The sequence below is a fragment of the Chrysochloris asiatica genome, unplaced genomic scaffold (genome assembly GCF_000296735.1).
Source record: "Chrysochloris asiatica unplaced genomic scaffold, ChrAsi1.0 scaffold00105, whole genome shotgun sequence".
Lineage (NCBI taxonomy): Eukaryota > Metazoa > Chordata > Mammalia > Afrosoricida > Chrysochloridae > Chrysochloris > Chrysochloris asiatica.
In genome coordinates this window covers 5,611,443-5,637,093 of record NW_006408623.1, presented here as the reverse complement: position 1 = coordinate 5,637,093, position 25,651 = coordinate 5,611,443, and the positions used below count along the sequence as shown (strand labels likewise).

At 46.5% G+C, this 25,651-nt stretch overlaps 1 protein-coding gene across 1 annotated transcript; it reads left to right on the top strand.

The window, feature by feature from the left end:
- The first annotated feature begins 1,016 nt into the window (after window positions 1–1,016).
- On the top strand, window positions 1,017–24,844 carry MKI67 (marker of proliferation Ki-67). Its single transcript, XM_006867476.1, has 12 exons — window positions 1,017–1,108; window positions 4,608–4,686; window positions 4,783–4,898; window positions 9,689–9,747; window positions 12,687–12,868; window positions 13,742–13,796; window positions 14,056–14,174; window positions 14,285–14,456; window positions 15,198–15,263; window positions 19,990–20,259; window positions 21,973–23,696; window positions 24,800–24,844. The coding sequence occupies exons 1-12, from the start codon at window positions 1,017–1,019 to the stop codon at window positions 24,842–24,844; spliced, it is 2,979 nt and encodes a 992-aa protein (XP_006867538.1).
- The last annotated feature ends 807 nt before the right edge of the window (window positions 24,845–25,651 follow it).

Genomic DNA, 25,651 nt, shown 5'->3' with positions numbered 1-25,651 from the left:
GGCCGGGCGGGCTGGGCTCTGGGCGGAAGCCACGACTCCAGGCCTCACGGGGACCGAGCTGAGCGGGGGGCAGCGGGTCACTCCCGAGGAGCCGGGCCGCCACGGGGGCGTGAGTGTCGGGGACACGTGGCGGGCAGGGCCGACTGGGGGGGCTCGGGTCGCTTGGGGAACGGCTGCGGGGCGGTGGCGTCTGCGCTGGCGGGCTAACGGCGGCTGACGGCGTCTGGGCCAGAGCGGGCCTACGATGTCCGGAGCCGGAACTGACTGGGCTCGGGGTCGGGGGCCGGAGACGGTCGGTGACGATCGTGAGCAGCCGAGCTCTGTCGAGGACACGCCGGGAGCGCGCTGTGCCCCGGTGCCCTGGGTGAGGCGCGGGGCTCCCAAGAGGGGTCTGTTGTTGAATGCCCTGGAGTCGGTTCCGACTCGCAGCGACCCTGTTTAGGGTTTCCGAGGAGCGGCTGGTGGGTTTGAACCGCCGACCTTTCACTTAGCAGTCCAGTGCTTACCCTACAGCTCCACACTAAGGGGCCGGGGGGTGGGGTGGTCCGCTGCTGTTTTGGGGCGCTGGTTCCCCTGGGGCTTGAAGGGACCGGGCTCGCTTGGGGTACAGCCTGGGCAGGCTTGATTGAGGCAGCTTGGAGTGCGGGGTGAAGCTTGGGGTGCGGCGTGGTGTGCGGGGCTCAGTTGGGGTGTAGCCTGGGGTACCGGGTTCATTTAGGGTGCGGCGTGGTGTACCGGGCTCAGCTGGGGTGTAGCCTGGGGTACTGGGTTTATTTGGGGTGCGGCGTGGTGTGTCTGTCTCAATTGGGGTGCCAGCAGGGACCCAGGCAGGTGCCAGCTCAGGTAGGGAGCAGACTGCAGCCCTCGAATTTGTCACATAAAAGCAACTTCTGACTTGCTTGTTTGGAGACTGATGGTTTCCCTGTTTGTGTTCAGTGACGCTGTTGCAGTGGAGGAGTCTTTGGTAAGTTCGCTTCGGCCTGAAGCTCAGGATTGCATGCGCCCGAGTGTAGAAAATGGGGCCTTTGGGACGTCTGGTCGTCATAAAACGGACTGGGAATGATGGGACCCATTTTCCTTTGTGTCGTGACACCTGTTCCTTTGGAAGGTAAGAGCGCGCATGCTCCTGCGTTGAAACTTTAGAAAGTGGACTGTTCCCGCGGGGGCCTAAGGAGCTAGAGCCCTGGCTGAGAGGTTCCTCTCCCTTAGCCGTGGCGCTTCATACTTTGTTAACTTGAAATGCTGGTCTATTACCAAGTATATTTATATATTAAAAACATTTGGTAATGATTGAAATGTTTGGAGCAGCTGTTAGGTTTGTACTGCTGACCTTGTGGTTCACAGCCAGTGCTGATAAACCAAATACAACTGTTTAAATACAGTTTCAATATAACCATTTATGCTTTATTAAAATAAAGTTTTCTTTTTATAAATAACCTTTGTCTTAATAAAGTTTATTTAAATGGCTGTTTTTTAAAAACTTAGATGCCAATTTTATAATTAGTTTACAACTGTACATGAGGCAGTCTAGCCATCCTCACTGCGAAGAAATATTCTGACCACAGTTCTTCAAAGACAGATTTGATCTGACAGTCCACAGTATATTCAGTATTCTTACTAACACTCTAATTTACATGTGTCCAAAGAATATGGTCCTCATTGATTTGATTGATGATCCATGGGCATTAATTGTGGCTACAAGTGAAATAAAATCCTTGACAACTTCAGTATTTTCTCCAATATTGTATCATGAGATTGCTTGTTGGTGGAGTTGTGAGGATTTTTGCTTTACGTTGAGGTGTAATCCATACTGAAGGCTGTAGTTTTTGATCTTCATCAGTAAGTGCATCAAGTCCTCTTCTCTTTCAGTAATCATGGTTGTATATAGTTAATCCTGATGCCGTGTTTTTCCTTATATAGTCCAGCTTCTCAGGCCATTGGATTGGGTAAGAATACAACCCTAATGGACACACCTTTCCTGATTTTAAACCTTGTTTTGTTTGACCAAATACCTCTTGGTCTATATAGAGGTTCCATATAAGCACAATTTAGTATTGTGCATTTCTCATTTTTTACATTTTTCACTCTATATGATCTATAGAGTCAAAGACCTTTGCATCTTCCATAAAGCACAGGTCCGTATCTTCCCGGTATTCTCTGCTTTCAGGCATGATCCATCTGATACTCGCAATGATATCCCTTGTTTCACCTCCTCTTCTAAATCTGACTTGAGTTTCTAGCACTTCCAACATAATTTTGTTGGCAAGTGATATTAATGATATATTTTGATGATTTCCACTTCCATTAGATCACCTTTCTTTGAAATAGGCATGCCTACGTATCTCTTCCAGGTGGGCTGGCCAGGGAGCTGTCTTCTCAATTTCTTGACAAAGATGAGTGAGCGCTTCTGACTTTTCATCCGTTTGTTAAACATCTCAACTGGGATGTCATCAGTTCCTATAGCCTTGTTTAGTCGCTACCTTCAGTACAGCTTGAACTTAGTCCTTAGGACCCTCAGTTTTGATCACATGCTTCCTGTTTACATGGTTGAACGTCCATCAGTCCTTTTTGCTACAGAGACTCTATTCCTTCTTCTTGTGATGGTCTCTGTGTCGTTCAGTATTTTTTCCGTGATGCAGTGATTAAAGTGCTCACTTGCTAACCAAGAGGTTGGCAGTCTCGCCCCGCCATTTGCTTGGCGGGAGCAATGTGTGGTCATCTGTTTCTCTGAGACTCACATCAGAAGCCGGGTGGGACAGCTATACTCTGTCCTGTACATTGGCTATAGGTTGGAACTGACTCAATGACAGAAGACATTCAGCAATGTTTAGGGACAGGTTTGGATGTCACCATGTGGGAGGGATGTCCCACTGAAATCAAGGGACCGAGGTCAGGGAAGCTGCTGAGCACCCTACAATACAAGGGCCGGCCCCCAAGTCACCAGTGCCAAGGAGGGGAAATACTGCAGCACAGACTCTGCCAACCAGACAATGTTCTGATGAGGTGCTCTGTCTCGCTGGGAGGTTTCTGCACCTCAAAATGAACATCTATATGAAAAGCTGTCTGCTTTTCAAACTCCTTTCTCTTCAACAGAAAACAAACACAAACACTTCTGATTCCAACGGCAGTCACTCGGTTCTTTACACAGCAGTGATTATAGCAAGAGTTCCCAGGTGACACGAGTAGAGAGATAGTCTCAGACTCTACAGGATTCGAGTGAGAACCAAAACCAGAACCAGCTGTCTTCGCGTGGACTTGGACTCACGGCAAGCCCACACAGGTCCAAGTAGAACTGTGCTCCCTAGGGCTTTCAAGGGCTCGTTTGGCAGAAGTGAATCATCAGCCTTTCTTCTTAGACTCGAAACTCCACCTTTTTGGTTAGCTGAACTTTTTACAGCATACGTGGACTTCCAGATTTAGATCAGACAGAAGATTATGTAGTTTGGTCAGACTTTGTTTACAAACCCAGAGACTGTACCAGGGACCCAGGAGAATCACGGGGTTCTTTCTGGAAAGGCGTAGGGACTTCCCCTTGGTGTATGGCGTTGGTGTTCGCTCCCTACGGAAGGAAAGCTGAATCTACAGGATGTTCTTTCCTTGTTTGCAGATTAGTATTTTGACTGTGAGATTTTTGAGTCTCTCGGCAGTACAGTACAGTTTTAAGAGAATGAAAAGCTTAAACTTAGAACTGCCAGACTAATGATTCCTGTGGACGGTGAAACCCAGGGCCGCTGGAACCTGTATAGGGCGGAACCCTAAGCTGTCAGTGAAGGAAACCACAAACAGTTCCCACTACGAGAGAACGACAGAAAAAAGGGTTCCGACTGCACCCTGTCAGAGGAGGAACTGAGAAGACAGGGCATCCTGTGGAGGTCTGGCTCTGACAGGTTCACACAGGACGCACTGGATCGTTAAGCACCACCAAGCTTATGCTGACGTACTCTCCTTTCTGTAATGAAGAAACTCAGGCAGAGAGGGTCTCGTGTGAAACAGGCCTCCGTGGGATGATAAACCTTGCAAACACGATGGTTTATAGAACAAAACCGAGGTGCACATTTTTAAAAGAATTCAATTAGTCTTTCTCCCAATTATCAGAGCCCCTCATTATGACTTATAAGCATGACTTTTTAAATGAAAAGGTAATTAAGTGTTGATGCTAGTATTTTCCGTTACAATTATTTATTGTAAGTTCTTGAAGTTTTAAGTATATAAAATAGTTTTTTTTTTTTTATGACATTTGTGATAATTAGCGAAATATGAAGATCACGACACTGTCCATTTTGTCACAGCTTTCTAACACTGACTGTAGGTTCACCAATACCACAGACCTAGGATAGGCAAGTGCGTCCAGATGCAAGTTTGCTGGCTTTGGGGCTGGAGGAGTCGGGGAGAGCCACCGTTCAGGATGGGTTGGACTCCCTTTCTGGGGCGCACAATCTACATGTTGGCCACAGGACTGTATACGTGAACAATGAGAAATATGAAATGTATAAACTGTATTTTTGCCACCGTAAAAAATACTAGTCAAATCTTCATATTCTGAATAGCTGAGGAAAATCTATAAAATGGTCAACAACTCCCCACATCTTGCTGTTTTTACAATTCAGGGGCATCGACTGTGACATCCGCATCCAGCTGCCTGTGGTCTCCCAGCAGCACTGCAGGATCGACATCCAGCAGCAGGAGGTCAGTGTGTCTGTGACTTTGTTCCCAAGCACTTCCTGTCTCCCGCCTACCTCCGTACTACCTCTCTACGGTGACTCTGTTTCTTTCTGCTTCCAGGCACTATTGATTAATTTCAGTACTTCTAATCCAACACAATTAAATGGAGCCCCTATCAATGAGCCAGTCAAACTCAAACACGGAGACATAATAACCATTATTGACCGCTCTTTCAGGTAGGTAAAACTGAAATGGGGCTTTTATAAGCAGCACATTACGACTTGCAATGCTCGACAATGCCTTCCCTTGAATGTCTAACTGCCACTATTTCGTGCTGTCTTCTCAACACTTTCTGTAGAAGGAATGAGAAATGGGGCATCCCTGTGATCTCAGTTCAAGGATTTAAGCCCTCAGGACTAGGCCCAGGAAGCTGTGGTTGCAAAGACTGACTGAGTGGAAGAGCAGGCGTCTGGGGTTGCTGTATTTTGCACAGAACACATGCCCAGGAAAGGGCAGCCGAGAGCATGTGCAGCTCAGCTGATGACGAACACGCAGCCACGGAGCATCTCCAGATACTGTTTCTTGTGTCTTTTCACTGCTACTCCTGTCCTTTGCTGAGAAAACTACTGTGACCTCCAAGCCCTTGTGCAGTTTACTGCCTGGGCATGCGTCTCTCACACCCTGGCTAAGTGTCCACTCAGCTCCACGCAGAAGTAATGAAGTGCTTGTGTGTGAGATGCACAGGATTTGGAGTTGACATTGGTTCCTTCTCATGGCATACGAGTTTCCCTGAAATCTTGTTTTTGCAATTGATTATTCTCTTAGATGGACATTCGAGTAATCTCCTGTTTTTGAAATGTGTTGAGGCTTGCTTTATAAAAATATATGGTTAATTTTGTAATGTGTTCTTGAATAATGGCCATTAGTTTCAAGCCTTCCATATTACTCATGTTACTTTTCCCCTGCTTACTGTTTACTCCGAGAGGTGTGTTGAAATCTGACAAAATTCTGAGCCTTGTACCTCCTTGGGTTTGGTCAACTTAGCTAATTTAAACGTTAGCTGATTACATGGTGTCTGGGTGCACACATGATTCTGTTTGTATAGACTCTTGTTTCTGCCTACAGAAGCCAAACAGGCAGGATTTAACCATCTTGATCTGTAGACGTGCCCAACCTCTGCCTTGGCCTCTGAAGAGGAACAGTCTAGACTCTGTTCTTGGCCTACGGAGGTCTTGCAGAACAAAACACAATTCCAGCCATGTCTCCATGACCTGTGTCCCTTCCATCAATATTCAAACAGAGCTGAGGCCTCATTGAATAAAACAAAACAGCACTCCCCAGACCATATGTTCATCTCATCCAGAGCAAGTCACCTGGCCCCTAACTGCAGATGTGGCAGTGTGCCGTGGAGTTGGTTCTGACTTACAGTGACCCTGTATAGGGTTTCTGAGGCTGTAAATCTTGATGGGAGTTTCTCCTAGAGAACCTCTGGCAGTTTCAAACTGCTGACTTTGAGGTTAGCAGCCCAACTCGTAACCACTACACTACCAGAGCTCCTTAACCTCAGATAGGGGTGTTCCAGACCAAACTCAAGGCAGCGTATCAAAGTTGGTGTGCAAACACCTTCTAAAGCCTGAGTGATTTCCGTCAGTGGGAACTGCCAGGAGTAGGCTGAGGCTTGTACCTTGGTCCCTGCACACGGACCAGGTGGGGAACCTGGACCAGGCTTGCGTCTGACTCTTGTGCCTGTCATTCTGTGCACTTCAGGTTTGAACGTGGACGTCTCTCAGAAGGAAGCAGCTCAAGTGGACCCCCAGAACAACATGGCACAGAGGTAATGGGAGCGATGATCCCAGTTTGGAGTCTGCTTTGGCATGATCCAGACCCCGCCTCTAAACACTTAGATCAGAGCTTCTCACTTGAGCACGCTGACGAGAAGCGTGGCTGACTGGTGGCGGTGGGAAGATGGAGCTAGAGTTCAGACTGAACTGAGACAGACTGAAGCCCCCAAAAGTGTAGTTCCCCTATGTTATTCAAAATAGAGCTCGCACAGACACTTGCTTCTTGCAAACCTGTGGCTGGAGCTGTGACGCAGAGCTAGTTTGCAGAGCACTCCGTCTTCTTGTGTGGCCCACCTGTCCCCCAGTCACTGCACTTGTCCATCGTCATGTGTCAGAAATCACTGGGGCCGCAGATGCATTCCAGTTTTGATAGACAACCTGTTGCGGATGGACTCCCGTCAGTGTAAAAATAGTCTTCCCAGCAGTGTAGTTTATTAAACACCAAGCCCGTGAAGTCCTGAGAATTCGATTTCCCACTTTGTAGGAAGTTTCACAAGTTTCTGTGGCTTAGGAGACTTATCATAGGTCCACGTGAAATTAGCCATGAACCAGATACTGTGGAGGTAGGCTCCAGCCCCCGGCAGCTCACACCCTGTGTTCCAGAATGGAAATACGCAACAGCTGGGATGGTCTGCTAAGACATGCCAGGACTTCCTGGTGGGACCTCTGGGTGGATTCAAACTGCTACCCTTCTGGTCTGCAGCTGAGCGCTTAACCATTTGCATCACCCAGAGGCTGAACTTCGCAGTGGACACTTCCCGTTCCAGTCCTGCTGCTTCCTTCATGGGGTGACAGGCATGTGGAGCTGGCTGTTCCTCAGCTCCCGTGGAAGCGTGGGTTTAAAGGGTCCCAGGCACTGCTAGGAAATCTTGTGGTGCCACAATTCAGTGCTCAGCTGCTTCAAAGCCCGGCTTCTCTGCAGGAGAGCGGTGTGGCCAAGTGCTTCCGTAAAGATGACAACCTTGGAAACCCCGTGGGCCAGCTCTGCTCTGCCCTACCGGGTCGCTGTGAGTGGGAAAGCACTTGACAATGGGTTGTTTTGGTCTGTTTTCCTTTTTCTCAGACACCAGCCACCATGCTAATAGGTGTAGAAAACCCAGCCAAGAAGCTAGCTAGGTACCACTAACCATTACTAACATTAAGGAGTGAGATAATAGGGCAATTTAAAAATTAAATCATTTTATGGTAACTTAGAACATAACACCAAAAGAAAAAAAAAAAATTGGACATATTTTTTATAGTGATTATATTTTAATTTATTATGAAATTACTGGTCCTTTTCCAATGGGAAATAAAAAATGGACTAGATACCAAAACATTTTGAAATTGTTTTAAGAAAGTTCCGTTTTTGACCCGAGGTAATATTTAAGGATCCCTCTCAATAATTGAGCTGCTGGTTTTCCTTCCTCGGCAGACTCTGGATTTTTACATCTTTTCTATGTAATTCTTTAGCTGTTCCCTGGGTGGTTGGTAAGTGCTGTGAGTTGGTTCCCCCTTATAAGAACCCTGTATAGGGGATCTGAGCGGCTGGTGAGTTTCAGCCGCAGACCTTGTGGTTACCCTACAGGACCCACCCAGAATTTCCATATGCAGGGCTGCGGGGCACTACTTACAGGTGTGCTCAGTCATGGCACTGAGTCAGTGGTGTTGGGAGGGGGCAGTGTTTGGACACACTGCTCCTCCTGCCTGACGTCTGAGCTCTCAGAAACACCTGTTAAACAGAGCCTCACCACCCAGAAGACTGGCCTACGTGTAGCCAGGTACCGAAACAACTGCCCCTGTCAGCAGGCATGAGGGCAGCCGATATTTCATGTCAGCTGGGCTTCAACTTCCGTGTCCTGGGTAACATGGTTAAGGAAGTTATAAAAACCCACTGAGGCTTCGTTCTAATCATTTTAATCTTCTAACTTGCTTATTATCGCATTTATTAGATATGTATTTTTAAAGTCAGCTATTAATGTTTGGGATCCTGGTCTGGCGCTGTAGGATAAGCACTGAACTGCTAGCCACGAGTTTGGTGATTCAAACTCACCAGCCACTCCTCGGAAACCCCTATTCGTGGTTGCTATGAGTCGGAACCGACTTGATAGCACTAACAACAAAGGTTTATATTTTGACCATGGACACTTAAATGTCCGTCCTGGGCTTATTTCTGAAGCCAAGTCCAAAAGTTACATCTGAGCAATTTGGTGATGAAGTTTTTGTCAGTAAAAAGATTTCCGTAATTTTCATTATCCATATTCACAAAGACTATGAATCACGTACTTCCTGTTTTGTCAATTCCCAGGAATTGCAGAGACAAGATGCAGCTGGCTCAGAAAATTTCTCTTCTGAAAAGAAAAGGGGCAGGGCCACAGGTGCTGAAGGTCCCCCTCAGTCCTCAGAGACAGTTGGGCACCACCAGAGATTCCTCACCCGGGTGCTCTCTCAGCTTGATAGCAAAACTTCGAATGTGTCTCCAAGGAAGCGTAAAATGAGCCTTGGATCTGCTAGGGCTCAAGCGTCTCCTGCAGGGAGCTTCGACGATTCTGTGTCAGGTATCAGTAAGTTCATCTAAATGTCTTTTCACCGAAAGTTTTGCATACCTACCTTCTTGAGATGTGACTGAGCAGAGGACCAGCATGCATTTGATAGTGAACTGCCCTGCGGTAGACACTGCTAGGCAGGAAGGTTGCAGGTGTGCAACCCTGTGTACACCTGCAGATTAGAAAAACCTGCTATAGAGGTGTTAGGATGGCCTGAGGGAGACACTGTCATTGGCTGCTGTAAAGGTGGCCCCTGACTCATGGTGACCCACGCACAACGGAATCAAACCCTGCTCCGTTTTGTACCGCCCACACGGAGGTTTGTGGAGCAGGGTTTGCATTGACCAGTTTTCAAAAGTAGATGCTAAACCTTTCATCCTGCTCTTCTTACTCTGGAAGGTCCACTGAAATCCATTCAGCAGCCTAGCAACTGATGTCACCACTAGCAGGCTAGTGGTAGCTGGGCAAGAGGTGCACTAGGCAGAAACAAACCTATGTCTTGAGTATGGAAGGTGAAACATCTACCATTGAATCACCATGCCTTTCCAGGTAGATTGGGGTGGGGCTCCAAACCCTTGAATCAGTAATTTCCTTTCAACAACACGGAGAGGAGAAGCGTATGCTCTGCATGAGGAAGCTCTCGTGCTCTCCTGCCCCCAGTTTCCCAGCACCTGGAGCGGCACCCGCAGTAACAACCTATGACTCACCCGCGTACATACGTCCTTCATGCCAGGCACAGTTAGCCCAGCTTTTCAGATCACACAGTTGTGATCGCTCAGCAGGATTCCCATGGGGTGGAGATGTGTGGTTGTGGTCTCCCTGTCACAGATGGGGAGACACGAACACCTCATGGCCCCATGGGAGCAGAGAGGTAGGCCCTTGAGAGGTAGGTATGGCCACTCCTTGAGGCCCCCTGCAGTTTTGGGGGGCTGGCTTTGCGAATGGGAATTTGCCCCATCCTGTCCCGGCCACCCTCATACCAGTGCTCTGGCCCCAGAGGCTCCAGTCAGATTAGCCTGGTTCATACCCATCACTGGCTCTGGATTTAAACTAGGGACCCATGCTGACCAGAGGGTGGCAGAGATGCGGTGCTAGGGTGGGCTACTACAAACTACCTCCCTATTCACAAGCTGGGGAGGAGGCCCAGGTATGAAAAGTCTTCACATAATTCATGGAAAAACTCCATGAGATTTTCATTCCACTTTTTCACACACTTAAGCCCTGTTGTGTAGGCAGGTCTTTTTAAGAGTTCTCTGAGGCCATCGCTGAAGCTTGTGTCTGCCACCCCTGTCCCTTCTCAAGATGGCAATGACGGCTGTGGACCAGCAAGCTTATTAAACTCTTATCTAGATAGGATTTTCAGCACCGGGCGTTACAGACATCATTGTCCTGGGAAGTTGGCACTTGGACATTTTAGTAGTCTGCTTTCTTAAAGACAAGCTCTTGATTTTTTTAGAAGCCAGTACCATCAATTACTGATATGCAAATTCAAACTGAAGCTGAAGAAAATGAAAACAAGTCCATGAGAGCCAAAATATGACCTTGAATGTATCCCACCCAAATTTAGAGATCATCTGAAGAACAGATTGGATACATTAAACACTAAAGACCAAAGATCATAAAAATTGGAGGATGACATCAAGAACATCACACGTGAAGAAAGCAAAAAGTCATTAAGAAAGAAGAAAGAAAGAAGGAAAACGTCAAAATGGATGTCAGAAGAGGCACTGAAACTTGCTCTAAAGCAAATGGAAGAAATGAGGTCCAAGAGCTGAATAGAAGATTTCAAAGATCAGCTCTAGAAGACAAAGTCAAATAGTACGATGAAATGTGCAAAGATGTGGAATCAAAACCAAAAGGAAGAACACGCTCAGCATTTCTTAAGCTGCGGGAACTAAAGAAAAAATTCAAACCTCGAGTTTCGTTATTAAAGGATTCTCTGGGCAAATTACTGAATGATGCAGAAAGCATCAAAAGAAGATGAAAGAATACACAGAGTCACTGTACCAAAAGGAAATGGTTGATGTTCAACCATTTCAAGAGGTAGCTTATGATCAAGAGCCAATGATATTGAAGGAGAAAGTCCAAGGTGCATTGAAGGAATTGGCAAAGAACAAGGCACCAGGAATTGATGGAAGAAAAACGGAAATCTTTCAAGAAAGTGAGGCAGCACTGGAGGCACTCATCTCTGCCAAGAAATTTGGAAGACAGCTATCTTGCCAACTGATTGGAAGAGATCCATATTTGTGCACATTCCAAAGAGAGGTGACCCAACGAAATGTGTAAATCATCAGACAATATCTTTGATATCCCATGCAAGTAAAGTTTTCCTAACGGTAGTACAGAAACGACTGCAAATATACATTGACAGAGAACTTCCAGAGGTTCAGGCCGGATCCTGAACACTTAATTATGCTCATGAGGAATCTGTACATGGACCAAGAGGCAGTTGTTCAAACAGATCATGGGAACACTGAATGATTTCAAACTAAGAAAGGTGTGTGACGGGGTTGTATTCTTTCACCATACTTACTTAACCTGTATGCTGAGCAGATAATTCGAGAAATTGGGTTATATGAAGAAAAACGTGGCATCAGGATTGGAGGAAGACTCATTAACAACCTGTGGTATGCAGATGATACAACCTTGCTTGCTGAAAGTGAATCAGGGATTTAAATTATTTACTGATGATGATCAAAGAGTACAGCCTTCGGTATTGGATTCCATCTCAAAGTAAAAAAAACAAAACAAAAATCCTAACCACTGGACCAATAACATTCTTATCAATGAATGAAGTTGTCAAGGACTTCATTCTTCTTGGATCAACTATCAACACTCATAGAAGCAGCAGTCAAGAAAGCAAATGATGTATTGCATTAGGCAAATCTGCTTCACAAGACCTTTTTAACGTGTTGAAGAGCAAAGATGTCAGCTTGAAGACTAAGGTGCACTTGACAAACCATGGTATTTTCAATAACCTCATATGCATATGAATGCTAGACAGTGAATAAGGAAGACTGTAGAAGAATTGATGCCTTTGAGTTATGGTGTTGGAATAGAATATTGAAAGTGCTGCCATCGGCTGCCAAAAGAACCAACAGATCTGTGTTGGAAAAAGTGCAACCAGAGTGCTCTTTAGAGGCCAAGATGGCCAAACTTTGTCTCTCATATTTAGCACATATTGTCAGGAGGGACCAGTTGGTGGAGAAGGGTATCATGTTTGGTAAGGTGGAGGGTCAGAGGAAGACCCCTAGAAAGATGGATTTGCAAAGTGGCAGCATCATTGGGCTCAAGTGTGGCAACAATTGTGAGGTTGGCCCAGGACTGGGCAGTGTTTCATTCTGTTGTGCACAGGGTCCATGACTCGATGGCACCTAACAACAACAACAGTTTAAATGGCTTCATGTTTAGGGGTAGATTTTTATAATTTTGAAAACTTCATTTTACGTAATATATTATGTTTACTAATAATTGATAAAGAAATGATTACGGTTATACATTTATTAAAACTACATTGTGCTAAAGTATCTAACACCAACCGTTTTCAGTTGTGCACAGCCGTCCCCATGTCACTGATGTTGCACACTTTTGTAAAACAAATCCTACTTACTGTGAATTCTTCTCATTTTGCCTGCCCTTGTTTTGTTCATGATTTAAGGTGAAAATAAGAATGAAGAAATGTCATTCAAGAGACGCAGGGTCTCCTTTGGTGGTCGTCTCAGGCCTGAGTTGTTTGATGAGAATTTGCCACCTAACACCCCTCTCAAACGAGGAGAAGCGCCTGGAAAACGCAAATCTCTTGGGACCCCAGCTCCAACTGTTCTGAAGAAGATCATGAAGGTGAGTTTAACACGCAGTGTCCTCGTTTTTAGCTCATGCTTACAGTCCGAGCATAGAGGTTTTCCAGATGCCTGACATAAGCAGAATGCTAATGAAGAATTTTAAAAACACTTACACGTTACAAAAACAAAAAAAGAATTCTAAATGGAGCTCACTGAACTCGTTGTGGAAACATGAGACCCACTCTGGGTTCTGAGGTGACCCGGCCCGGGGAAAGCCCTGCAGACCCCTTCATCTCTTATAATAGATTTGCTAGATTCCCTGTCAGCCACTGTCCAGAGTCAGATAATGACCCTGTGGCTACAGTAGAGAGCCTACCAGTAAGTCCTGTGGGTCCATCACTAAACACAATCTTGAGGCTGTGGCATTGAACTAATGGGTGAAAAAGAGAACACTTGGATGGCATCATCAGCTGCTAGAACTTTCCTTATTGTCCCTAGGTGTGGGGGTCCTGGCTTGCATCTTGAGCTCTCCTGGTAGGAGGCTGTTGTAAGCTCCATGGTCCTCCTTCCTCATAAGGAGAAGAGCAGCGAGAGGGCAGGGCCTCCCATTCACAGGAGTGCCCGTCAGGCACCAGCCCTGTTCCTGTACAGGACCCCCACAGGAGGCATTGTATCCAGGTGGGGACAGAGCTAGCATGCCTCTCAACTCCCCATTTCCTCCCACTTGCCTCCCTGAACTTCCCCTATTGGAACTTACTGGCTGCTGAGCTGCTCTTCCCTTCTCCCTTTCATGAGTGGGTGATCTGAGCTCCCACCTGTCTTAGACCTCACATTCAGTAGAAGCCTGGCTGAAACACTGACTGTCTTGAGATTGAAATCAGCGTTCTTGGGAGAGACAGGATACGTTCCTGGTTTCTTATCAATATTTCAGGTACGTCAGGAACAGTCTCCAGCACCAGGAAAAGGAACGGCTTCTGCAGAGATTCGTGGGGAAGCGGAATCCACGCCTACCTCGAAGAGCAACAAACCTCATCAGCCTGACACTCCTAGGAGAAAGAGCAGCAAAGGATCTTCTCATAGAAAATCAGCTGATAAAAACACACTGCAGATAGTTTATCCCAAAAGGAGGAGCAGCTGTTCTAGAAGAAAAGTGTCCGGTTAGTGTGGTTTTACTTGGTTATTTATATTCTGGTCAGGGAGGTTCCTTCGTGGTCTTTAAATCTCACAGCTGTTTCCCTTTGACAGGTGGCAAGTCATGGGCAGATGTAGTAAAGTTGGGCACTAAAAAACAAGAAGTGAAAAGTGTACAGCAAGGTCCTCATAAACCCAAAAGTAAAAAACGAAAAAGGAACCGTACTCCACAGGTACTGGGCTCCAGTAGAAACTGCCCTCACACATCAATGATACTGTGCTCCCACATTCGGCTTTTGTGTGTGTATGTTTTGACATGCGTTTAACTTCTGTCTTTCTACAGAAGCCTCTGGAACATGTTGAAAATCCCTTCAGCACAGGCCACGCAACTTCTCCCTGCACGATAATAATCGGGAGAGCACACGTTGACAAAGTGAGCCTTCCTGCTCCCCGTTACAGAATACTAAACAACTTCATTTCATACCGGAAGCAAATGTATACTGAAGATTTTTCAGGTACAGAGACAGCCTTCACTCTTACGAATCGTATCAGCCTTTTGTTCCTACTGTTTGTGATCCTGGTGGAGCTTGTTTGGGCAGGCCTTGTTCTGTTGTGCTTCCCAGACCTGCCCCATGTTTTTCACAGATGGAAGATTTGTGGCACCTCTGTGTCGTGTCAGGCTGTGGGCGCCATCTTCCCAACAGCCTGTGCTCACATTGTAGCTCCGTCACATTTTGGTTATTCTCTCCATATTTTCAAACAGAATACTAAACAACTCTATTTTTAAAAGGAAAATGGCCCACACTGAAGACTGGTCAGGTGAAAACCTAGCCCTGTGAATTATAAAAGCCTTTGAGAGTTGGTTCCAACTCATGGTGACCCTGTTTCATGGTGGAGCAGCTGCTAAGTTTGAACTGCCAATCTTATGGTCAGCAGCCCAGAGCTTACCCTACAGCGCTGCCAGCGCTCCTTTCTTGCATTAATGTAAGGCTAGATAGGAACCTTGTGAACCTGTTCCAACTGGCCAACAAATTTGACTTTGACTTAAAGGAGCACTTAGAATGGACCTGTTGGTGCCCAGGGGCCGCCTGTCTTGTCCTAGTGGAACCTCCCTCTTTGTCAGGCCCTGACTGCTACACGTGTAAGAGAGAGTTGTACATTTCTTTAAGCATTTTGTGTTGTATGTGAGGACTCACATGGCTATTTGCATGTCAAAGTAATATGTTAATTGCATTTCCAATATTTCCCTATGACAGGACTGACAGAAATGTTCCAAACCCCAGGGAAGGAAAAGGCAAAGAGAACCAGCATGAGTCCTGGCAGTACCAAACGTTCACAGACCGTGTCTGAAGAAGCAAAGTCAGGAAAATTACCACAAACTTGGGGTTGGTTTACCTGGTTTTCTTTTTCTTTTTTACACTGTGATATTTAAAAATAGGGTCTTATGGGTAGTAAGATGCCTTTACAGAAAATATTACTTCTCTATTATAGATGTTCCTGATAAAACACCACTTGCAATAAAACAAGCAATAGAGGTGGAAGACGTCTCACAAAAATCTTCAAAACAGGAGTCGGAACCAGGAGAAACTCTGGTATCTTTGGAGAAATGGCCGAAAGCACCTAATGTAAGCTCAGAGCTCATGGAAGGCCTGGAAGGCATGAAAGATGGAATGCCCACACCGAATTCAGCACGGAAATCAAGAAGTGGTGAAGAAGTCCACAGAGACATTCAGAGCACTGTAAAACGGACACCAAAGTCAAGCGAAATGCCTAGAATGTCCCCAAGACTATGGAGAGGCCCTAGTGCACACCCAGAGCTTGTAGAAGACCTGACCAACGTGAAAGATCAAATGTCAACAATGGGATCAGTGAGTGCTAATGTCCATAGACATATTCAGAACATTTCAAAACACCCACCAGAGTCCAGAGAAACTCCAAGAATGTCTCTGAGACGACTGAGAAACATTAATGGCAGCCCAGAGCTTGTCAAAGACACATCAGAAAGGAATGAGCAGATCTCAACACCAGAATCGCTAGAGGAGTCAGTAAATGAAGTAGTCTACCAAGAGATTCAGAAGACTCCAGAATGCATACCAGAGTCAGGAGAGATACCAAGAGTGTCCCCACGATTGTGCAAAGACCCTGGTGTCAGCACAGATCTGTCCGGAATGAAAGGTCATATGCTAACACCAGAATTACTGGGACAGTCAGTATTTCATGAAGTCCACCTAGGTATTCGGAAAACTCCAAAACGTTCATCAATGTCAGGAGAAACACCAACAATGTCCTTGCGACTGCTGAGAAACCCTAGTGCCAGCCCAGAGATTGGAGAAGACCTATCCAGGCTGAAAGATCATATGCCAACACCAAAATCACCAGAGGAATCAAGTGATAATGTTATTAAAATGGCCCAGAGAACTCCAAAAGACACACCAAAGCCAGAAGAAACTCCAAGAATGTCCTTGAGACAGCTGAGAAATGTTGGTGTGAGTCCAGAGGTCATGGAATACCTGTCTGGAATGAAAGAACATATGTCAATACCAGAATCAGCAGAGCAGTCAGCAAGTGATGAAGAAGTCCATGTAGATACTCAGATAACTCCAAAACACACACCAAAGTCAGGACGGACATCAAGAATGTCCTTAAGACTATTGAGAGACCCTAGTGCCAGCCCAAAGTTTGTAGAAGACCTGTCCAGAGTGAACGATCATATGACAACACCAAAATCACTACAACAGTCAGAAAGTGATGAAGAAGTTCACATAGATATTCAGAAAACTCCCAAACACACACCAAAGTCAAGACAAATGTCAAGAACGTCCTTAAGATTATTGAGAAACCCTAGTGCCACCCCAGAGTTTGCAGAAAACCAGTCCAGAATGAAACAGATGCCAACATCGAAATCACCAAAAGAGTCAAGTGGTGATGTTAGAATGGACCAGAGAACTCCAAAACGCACACCAAAGTCAGAAGAAACTCCAAGAATGTCCTTGAGACAGCTGAGAAACCTTGGTGTAAGCCCAGAGGTTGTGGAAGTCCTCTCTGGAATGAAAGATAATATAACAGCCGTGGAATCACCAGGGCAGTCAACAACTGATGAAGTAGTCCAACTAGGTATTCGGAAAACTCTAAAACGTACTTCAAAGTCAGGACAAGAGCCAAGAATGTCCTTAGGACTGTTGAGAAACCCTTCTACCAGTCCAGAGTTTGGAGAAGATCTATCTAGAATAGAAGATCATTTCCCAACACCAAAATCACCAGAGAAGGCCAGTGATGATGTTATAGGAATGGTCCCGAGAACTCCAAAACAGATACTAAAGCCAGAAGAAACTCCTAGAATGTCCTTGAGACAGCTGAGAAACCTTGGTGTAAGCCCACAATCACCAGAGCAATCAATAAGTGATGAAGAAGTCCACCTAGATACTCGGAAAACTCCAAAATGTACACCAAAGTCAGATCAAAAGTCAAGAATGTCCCTGAAACTGCTGAGAAACCTTGGTATAAGCTCAGAACTTGTGGAAGACCTGTCTGGATTGAAAGATCATATGCCACCACCAGAATCACTAGAGTCAAGTGATGATGTTAGAATGATTCAGAAAACTCCAAAATGCACACCAAAGTCTAGAGCAACACCAAGAATGTCCTTGAGACTTCAAAGAAACCCTAGTGGAAGCCCAGAGCTCATGGAAGTTCTTCCTGGGATAAAAGATCATATAACAACTGTGGAATCACCAGGACAGGTAGTAAGTGATGAAAAAGTCCACCTAGATATTCAAGAAACTCCAAAATGCACACCAAAATCAGGACAGGTGTCAAGAATGTCCTTGAGACTATTGAGGAACCCTACTGCGAGCCCAGAGCTTCCAGAAGACCTGTCCAGAATGGACAATCATATACCAACACCAAAATCACCAAAAGAGTCAAGTTGTGATATTAGACTGGACCAGAGAACACCAAAACGCACACCAAAGTCAGAAGAAACTTCAAGAATGTCCTTGAGACAGCTGAGAAACCTTGGTGTAAGTCCAGAATCACCAGGGCAGTCAATAAGTGATGAAGAAGTCCACCTAGATACTTGGAAAACCCCAAAATGTACACCAAAATCAGGACATATGTCAAGAATGTCCTCGAGACTATTGAGAAACCCTAATGCCAGCCCAGAGCTTGCAGAAGACCTATCTAGAATGGACAATCATATGCCAACACCGAAATCACCAGAGGAGTCAAGTGGTGATATTAGAATGGGCCAGAGAACTCCAAAACGCACACCAAAGTCAGAAGAAACTCCAAGAATGTCCTTGAGACAGCTGAGAAGCCTTGGTGTGAGCCCAGAGGTTGTGGAAGTCTTGTCTGGAATGAAAGATAATATAACAGCCGTGGAATCACCAGGACAGTCAATAACCGATGAAGAAGTCCAACTAGGTATTCGGAAAACTCCAAAAAGTACACCAAAGTCAGGACAAACATCAAGAATGTCCTTAAGACTGCTGAGAAATCCTTCTGCCAGCCCAGAGTTTAGAGAAGATCTATTTAGAATAGAAGATCATATGCCAACACCAAAATCACCAGAGAAGGCCAGTGATGATGTTATAGGAATGGTCCAGAGAACTCCAAAACAGACACCAAATCCAGAAGAAACTCCCAGAATGTCCTTGAGACAGCTGAGAAACCTTGGTGTAAGCCCACAATCACCAGAGCAATCAATAAGTGATGAAGAAGTCCACCTAGATACTCAGAAAACTCCAAAACACACACCAAAGTCAGGAAAGACACCAAGAATGTCCCTGAAACTGCTGAGACACCGTGATATCAGCCCAGAACTTGTGAAAGGCCCATCCCAAATGAACAGTAGTGTGCTAACATTGGAATCACCAGGGGAGTCAAGTGGTGATGTCATCAAAATGGTTCAAAGAACTCCAGAAAGCAAACCAGAGTCAGGAGAGATGTCAAGAATTTCCCCGAGACTGTTGAGAAACTCTAGTACAAGTCCAGAAGCCACGAAAGCCCAGTCTGGGATGAAAGATCGCGTAATAACTATGGAATCACCAGGGTGGGCAGTAAGTGATGAAGAAATCCAAGTAGATATGCAGAAAATTCCAAAATGCACACCAAAGTCTGGACAGATGTCAAGAATGTCTTTGAGACTGTTGAGAAACCCTAGTGCCAGCCCAGAGCTTGCAGAAGACCTGTCCAGAGTGGACAATCATATGCTAACACTGAATTCCCCAAAAGAGTCAAGTAGTGATACTAGAATGGACCAGAGAACTCCAAAACACACACCAAAGTCAGAAGAAACTCCAAGAATGTCCTTGAGACAGCTGAGAAACCTTGGTGTGAGCCCAGAGGTCACAGAAGACCTGTCTGGAATGAAAGATCATATGACAACACCAGAATTAGCAGGGCGGTCAATAAGTGATGAAGTCCACCCAGATGTTTGGAAAACTCCAAAATCAGGAGAAACATCACGAATGTCCCTGAGACTGCTGAGAAACCCTAGGGCAAGCCCAGAGGTCATGGAAGACCATTCTAGAATGAAAGGTCATATGCCAACATTGGAATTACTTGAGCAGTCAACTGGTGATGATACTAGAGTGGTTCAGAGAAGTCCAAAAGTCACACCAAAGTCAGAAGTGTCAAGAATGTCTGTGAAACCATTGAGAAACCATAGTGCCAGCCTGGAATTTGTGGCAGACCTGCCCAGAATGGAAGATCATATGTCATCACTGGAATCACCGAAACAGTCAAGAAGCGATGAAGAAATCTACAGAGAGGCTCGGGAAATTCCAAAACGTACACCTAAGTCAGGAGAAACTCCAAGAATGTCCCCAAGACTGTGCCAAAACCCCAGTGCAAGCCCAGAGCTTGTGGAAGACTTGGCTGGCATGAAAGGCCATACACCAACACCGAAGAAACCAGACGAACCAACAAAGCAGAAACCAGAAGCTCTAGAAAGCCCAGCAGACAGGCCACTGCGGAAGTCATCATTGAAAATAAAGCTGGAACCAAAGAAGGGCTTGACGTTAAATCTCTTAAACACTCCACCTCAAGCGGTGCACCCAGATCTCCAGGCAGTCAACTCAAAACTCAGCACAGATGCCAAAGAGAGGCCAGAACCTCGGGTGGGTGTGAACAAACATCTGAGAAATTCCACCAAGAAAACAGCCCAAGTGGAAGAGCCAACAGGTTTCAAGACCCGAGGGAGAACACGGAAACATCCATATGAGCGGGCCGGTGATCGGAAGCTCCAGAAGACTCCTCATGTGTACCCAGAAGAAGATGGCACACAGGTTGCCATGTTTCCAACAGTGAATGATTCTGGTACTCTCACGACTCTGCAGAAATTACGAGAAAGCCGGTTACCTGAAAGACTTGTCAAGAAAGAAGGGCCAGTTCAAAACTCTGGGCTGCAAAAGCCTGTGGAAGTTACTAGCACTGTGTGTGAGGAGACATCTGATTCAGCAACTAAAAATAAGGTAAAAACAGTCATTGCAAACGTGATCTGATAAAACCTCTGCATTTTTGTGTGCTCATTCATAAGGCTGTAGCATTGTTTGTAATGGGATATCCTTTCACAGAGGGTCTGCATTCAACACTGAGTTACTCCAGGTCATGGTAAGGAAATCATGGGCTTTCTAGGACTGTACTGATGTAGAAAAAGTACTGGCCCAAATCACCTCTGCCAATTTTAAGATGTTTCTCAGGAAGTGAAGGCATTGTGTTCACCTAAATGTGTGAAAAATTGGTCAGAGAAAAGGAGTACAAATCATTCTACACTTCACTAGCTACTGCCAAAGGCTCAGTGGGTAGAAATCATTTAGTCCATGCCAGTCATCTGTCAGTGAGAAGGCTGTAAACAGGGGTGGGGACTCGGACGTGAGCCTTCTCTGTCAGGATTGTTACAGAGATGGCTGTGTTGAGAGAAGTTTGGCAAAATTCCAGATACAAGCATTTTCCTGTTCAGCTTTTAAAGTGAGCTTTTAGAGAATTGAGAATGAATTCACTGCCTGTCTAATGGGGCATTGTATTCTAAGTAAATTGTTTTAGTCATATTTGACTTATATCACTAACTGAACATTTTTTATGACTTTTTAATGGCCAGTTGCTATTGAGTTGGTTCTGTCTGACTCAACAGCACCCCGGTGGGGTGGGGTTGACTGTTCTTCACCAGAACAAACTGGCAAGGCATGGCCTTGAACATCTTAGAAAGCAAATCCATGTGCAGTTTGCAAATGAAGTACTCTTGAGTTTCCATATGGGTATGTTTTTCCTCATAAGGGATTTTGAGATTTGCTTTACTCAATTCGGGAATTTTATTTGCAAATTTTTTTTTTTATTATTTTTTTTTTTTTAGGGTGAACCAGGAGACAGTCCAAAAAAAACCTCTTGTCATCCTTGTGAAGATGGTGAGTAGAAATCTGTGTTTATATGGAATTTTTCCAAGACTCTTTACACGTAGTAGTTGATAAAATTTGAGTTAATTATTATTTTTAAATTTAGGAATCTTTGAAAAGTCCAAAGCCTAGATTGTTGTATGATGCTATTACTTTTCAGCTACACATCTGTCTTGGTTTGCTCCTGGTATATGCTACTGGAGATTTTCACAGTCACTAAGTTTAAAAAGTCATTGACGCCAGAAGACAAGTTTCTGCACGTGTGTGATGCTTTGTGGGAAATTGCTTCAATAAATATGAATATCCATGTAAATCAGCAGCAGACATACTTATGAATATGTTTATTCCCTTTATGTTACAGAATCCCAGACTAATGCCTCTGAAAAGTTAGGGCAGACAACCCGGAAAGATCGTGGTAGAAATCAAAGGACAAGAAATACCCTCAGAACCAAGAAGGGGGGAGAACTGCAAGAATCCAAACATTCGCCCCATCAGTCCGAGAGAGAGGAAAGCAAGGAGGACATAAAGACAGTGGAGTCAAATCCCCAAGCAAACCTACGTCAGAGAACATCCCTGCGCTCCAAAGGGAGATGCAAAACGGGCCCAGAAGTGCAAGGGCCTCAACTGCTTCCATCCACAGAAACCGTTCACATCAGTCGAGGTGGGAAAAAGACCCTGAGGAACTCCCAAAAGTCACCCTCCGCAGATGAAGCTCTCAAAGAACAGACCGTGGCCTCCAGATCCAGGGGACGAAGTAGAAGGGATGTGCGATTGCCGGCTGGTTTCTCAGAGGGGATGCCAACAGAGGAGCATGAGCAGCCAGTGAAGAGTCTGCAGGAAAAGAGCAAACCTACAGGGGAAGCTAAGAAGGTGCTCAGATCTAGGAGGAAACTCAACACTCACTCTGACCTGGTGACACCCTCAGCTGAGACCTCCCCTAAGGAGACAGAGTCTCGGGTCACACGCTCAGCTGAGGCCTTCCCTACGGAGACAGAATCTCAGGTCACACGCTCAGCTGAGGCCTTCCCTACAAAGACAGAGCCTCGTGTCACACGTTCAGCTAAGGCCTTCCCTACGGAGACAAAGCCTCATGTCACACGCTCTGCTGTGACCACCCCTATGGAGACAGAGTCTTGTGTCACATGTTCAGCTGAGGCCTTCCCTACGGAGACAAAGTCTCGTGTCACACGTTCAGCTAAGGCCTTCCCTACGGAGTCAAAGCCTCGTGTCACACGCTCAGCTGCGACCACCCCTATGGAGACAGAGTCTTGTGTCACACGTTCAGCTGAGGCCTTCCCTACGGAGACAAAGCCTCGTGTCACACGCTCAAGGGAGGCCTTCCCTGCAAAGACAGAGCCTCGTGTCAGACGCTCAGCTAAGGCCTTCCCTGCAAAGACAGAGCCTCGTGTCACACGCTCAAGTGAGGTCGTCCCCGTGGACCCTGAAGAGTCTCGTGTGACACGTTCAGCTGAGGCCTTCCCTGTGGAGACAGGAGAGTCTCATGATCCATCCAGCACAGCAGCCAGAGTGGCCGTGAAAAGGGATGAGGAGGAGGCGGAAGCAGTCACCCATCCCGTGGACAAAGCCTCAAAGAAGAGAGTTGCAACTCGAGGGCTGCGATCTAGACGTGGACCCAGTGCTCTGGACATTCCTAGTCCACCTGACACGTGTAAGACGACTGAATCCGGGGAGGCCAGGAGGACACGCGGGGTGAGACACCCGGAACCGGCCAAACAAGTGGCACAAGAGCAGGAGAGCAGTGTGGAGGTGAAGACGAGACAGCGGGGTAAACGTCTCGGAAAGGAAGCGCAGCCCGCACCCTCCCTACCCACAATCCAGGAGGAGACAGGCTACACTGACAAGGACGACGATGCAGACGGAAGCATTCCAACGCAAGATGGTCAAGGCCTACGCTCTAGAAGGAGGAAGAAAGTCAGCACAGAGCCGGAGGGACACATGAGTGTAACAAGTCCAACAGAAACCAAGCCCCCAGAGAAGCCTGCTGCCAAAAGCCGGCCGCAGAAAGAAGCTGTCACCTCGGCAGCTCTGCCGTGTGTGCGATCTGGAAGGCGAAATAAGGCGCCGGTCAGCACTGCCAGCACCCAGGAGTCTGACCCTGAGCCCAGCGCAGAGAGAGCCCCCTCGGGAAAGAGGGCTGTTGACCCAGCCCCTGAGAAAGTCACAGACGATAAAGTCACAGGGCTGAGAACTCGCTCTTCAAAGTTGAGATCTCGAAATCAGACAAAACCGGAACCAACCAAAAAGACAAGCTGTAACCAGAGTGACATCAAATCACTGCCAAGAGTAACACGTGGTTCCAAAAGAGCCATTTCTGAAGAAACAGCCACCCAGGATCCCAAGCAGGTAAGTTGCTGACTTTTGACCTTTGTGATGAGTATTAGAACGGTGGTGTCCCAGGTGAGACCTCTGCAATAGGCAGGTGCCCTCGGTTGTGGTAGCTGGGTAGGTAGTACGTTCTGGGAATTCTACTTCTGATAATAAAGCCACGTTACAAAGACCTCTGAATGACTAGCACCTCTGACTAGATGAGATTGTAAGCAGTTGTCTTCAGTCTGTAGGTCAACTCGACAGAGCAGAAGGCGGTGACGTCTGGGCCGTCTCTAAAAGCTGGAGCCCACACAAGTTGGGGGTCCTTGAGTAGCGGATCGCACTACGGATCTGTTTGTGCACTGCTCCCCACTCCCAACTCAAGACTATTTATTTACACCAAGAGACTATATCATTGGGGGCCGTTGAGTTGGTTCTGACTCCTAGCGATTTTGTAGAGTTTCCGAGAATGGCTAGTGGGTTTGAACTGCTGGCCTTGCAGTCTGCGATCCAGTGCTTATCCTACAGTACCGCACCAGGGCCCTAAAGAACTATGTTAAGTACCGTCCAGTCAGTTCTGACTCAGTGACCCTGTGTAGGGTTTCCAAAGCTGTCCGTCATCTTTCTCCTGTGGAGTGCCTGCTGCTCAAACCGCTGCCCTACAAACCTTGTGGTCTGTAGTCCAGTGCTTATCATATGGAGCCACTTTGCTTCCTTAAAGAACTGTACGTGCTATTAAAATGGTGCCGAATTTGTTGTTAGGTGCCGTCTGGTTGGTTCCAGTGTTTGACGACCTCAGGTTTAATTTGTGGGGCAGAACATCCATTTTTACCGTCTGGCTCATCCTCACGCTTGCTCCCACTTAGTCCTCTTCTTTGGGGGACTCTGATTTAGCGGGACCTTTTTGTGAGGGGTGTAAGTTTGCTCTGAGCACAGACAATTTAGACGTAGAATCGTCTAGTGAGCTGAGCAAATGAACCCAGTGTAGCAGTCACCTCCCAGGCGTCAGCGCTCTGGCCACACCCATTGTCCTGGTTAGCACAAACTCCAGAACTAGGGAGAGACGGACGGCCAAGACCAGCCAGAGTTCCCTGGGTTTTCCGGCATCGAACACACTCGCCCACGCATGCGCTAACCAGGATTCGGCCCGAGAGCATGGGGCGGCCCGCTGGAAGGCAGCATGAGGCACTGGTAATGGGAGGAACCGTCCTGGATGAGGTGGTGCAGCTCCTCCCACTGTATTTACCTGTGTGGCACAGTCCTGCTTCAGGTCTTACACACCTGTACTGCACTGTAATGAGGGGCCTAGAGCCAGTGGGATTCCCAGGGACTCTCAGATCCTTGAAAATTCTAGTCTTTTCCCAGCTTTCCCTTTCCCACTGCCTCCCCCCAGTGGTCACTTAAGTTGGTGGGGCCGATGCTCCTTGGCTGCGGGTCACAGTTTGCTTTTTCTGCCTCGCTGTATGGTTGGGGGGCAGGCACCTGAGGGGTGCACGCAGCCACCTGAAAAACCAAAGGTCATCTTCTGTTAGCTAACTTTTTACCCGGATAAGCCTGCCAAGTGGGGGTCCCTCAGGAAATGATGCATGTTAGATTTCACCCAGTTGGCTAAAATGTAAGGTTTTATAACACAAGAGGTGTTTCAACGGTGAACTCAGAATACCTCCAGCTCCTCCCAGGCACACTATGAGCTCTGGTAGCATAGTGGTTACGAGTCGGGATGCTAAACTCAAGGTCAGCAGTTCAAAACGACCAGCCATGCCGTGGGACAAAGATGAGGCTTTCTGCTCCTGTAAAGATTTACAGCCTTGGAAACCCCGTAGGGTGTCTATGAGTCGGAACCGACTCGACTGCACACCACCACCACCACTCAGCGACACTAGGACACAACTCTGGTGTTTGCTGCGGAATCCCCCACTCACATGCCTGAATGGCTCCACTCTGTCGAGATGGTTCGGTTTATATTTAAAGACAAATTTGTAACAATAAGG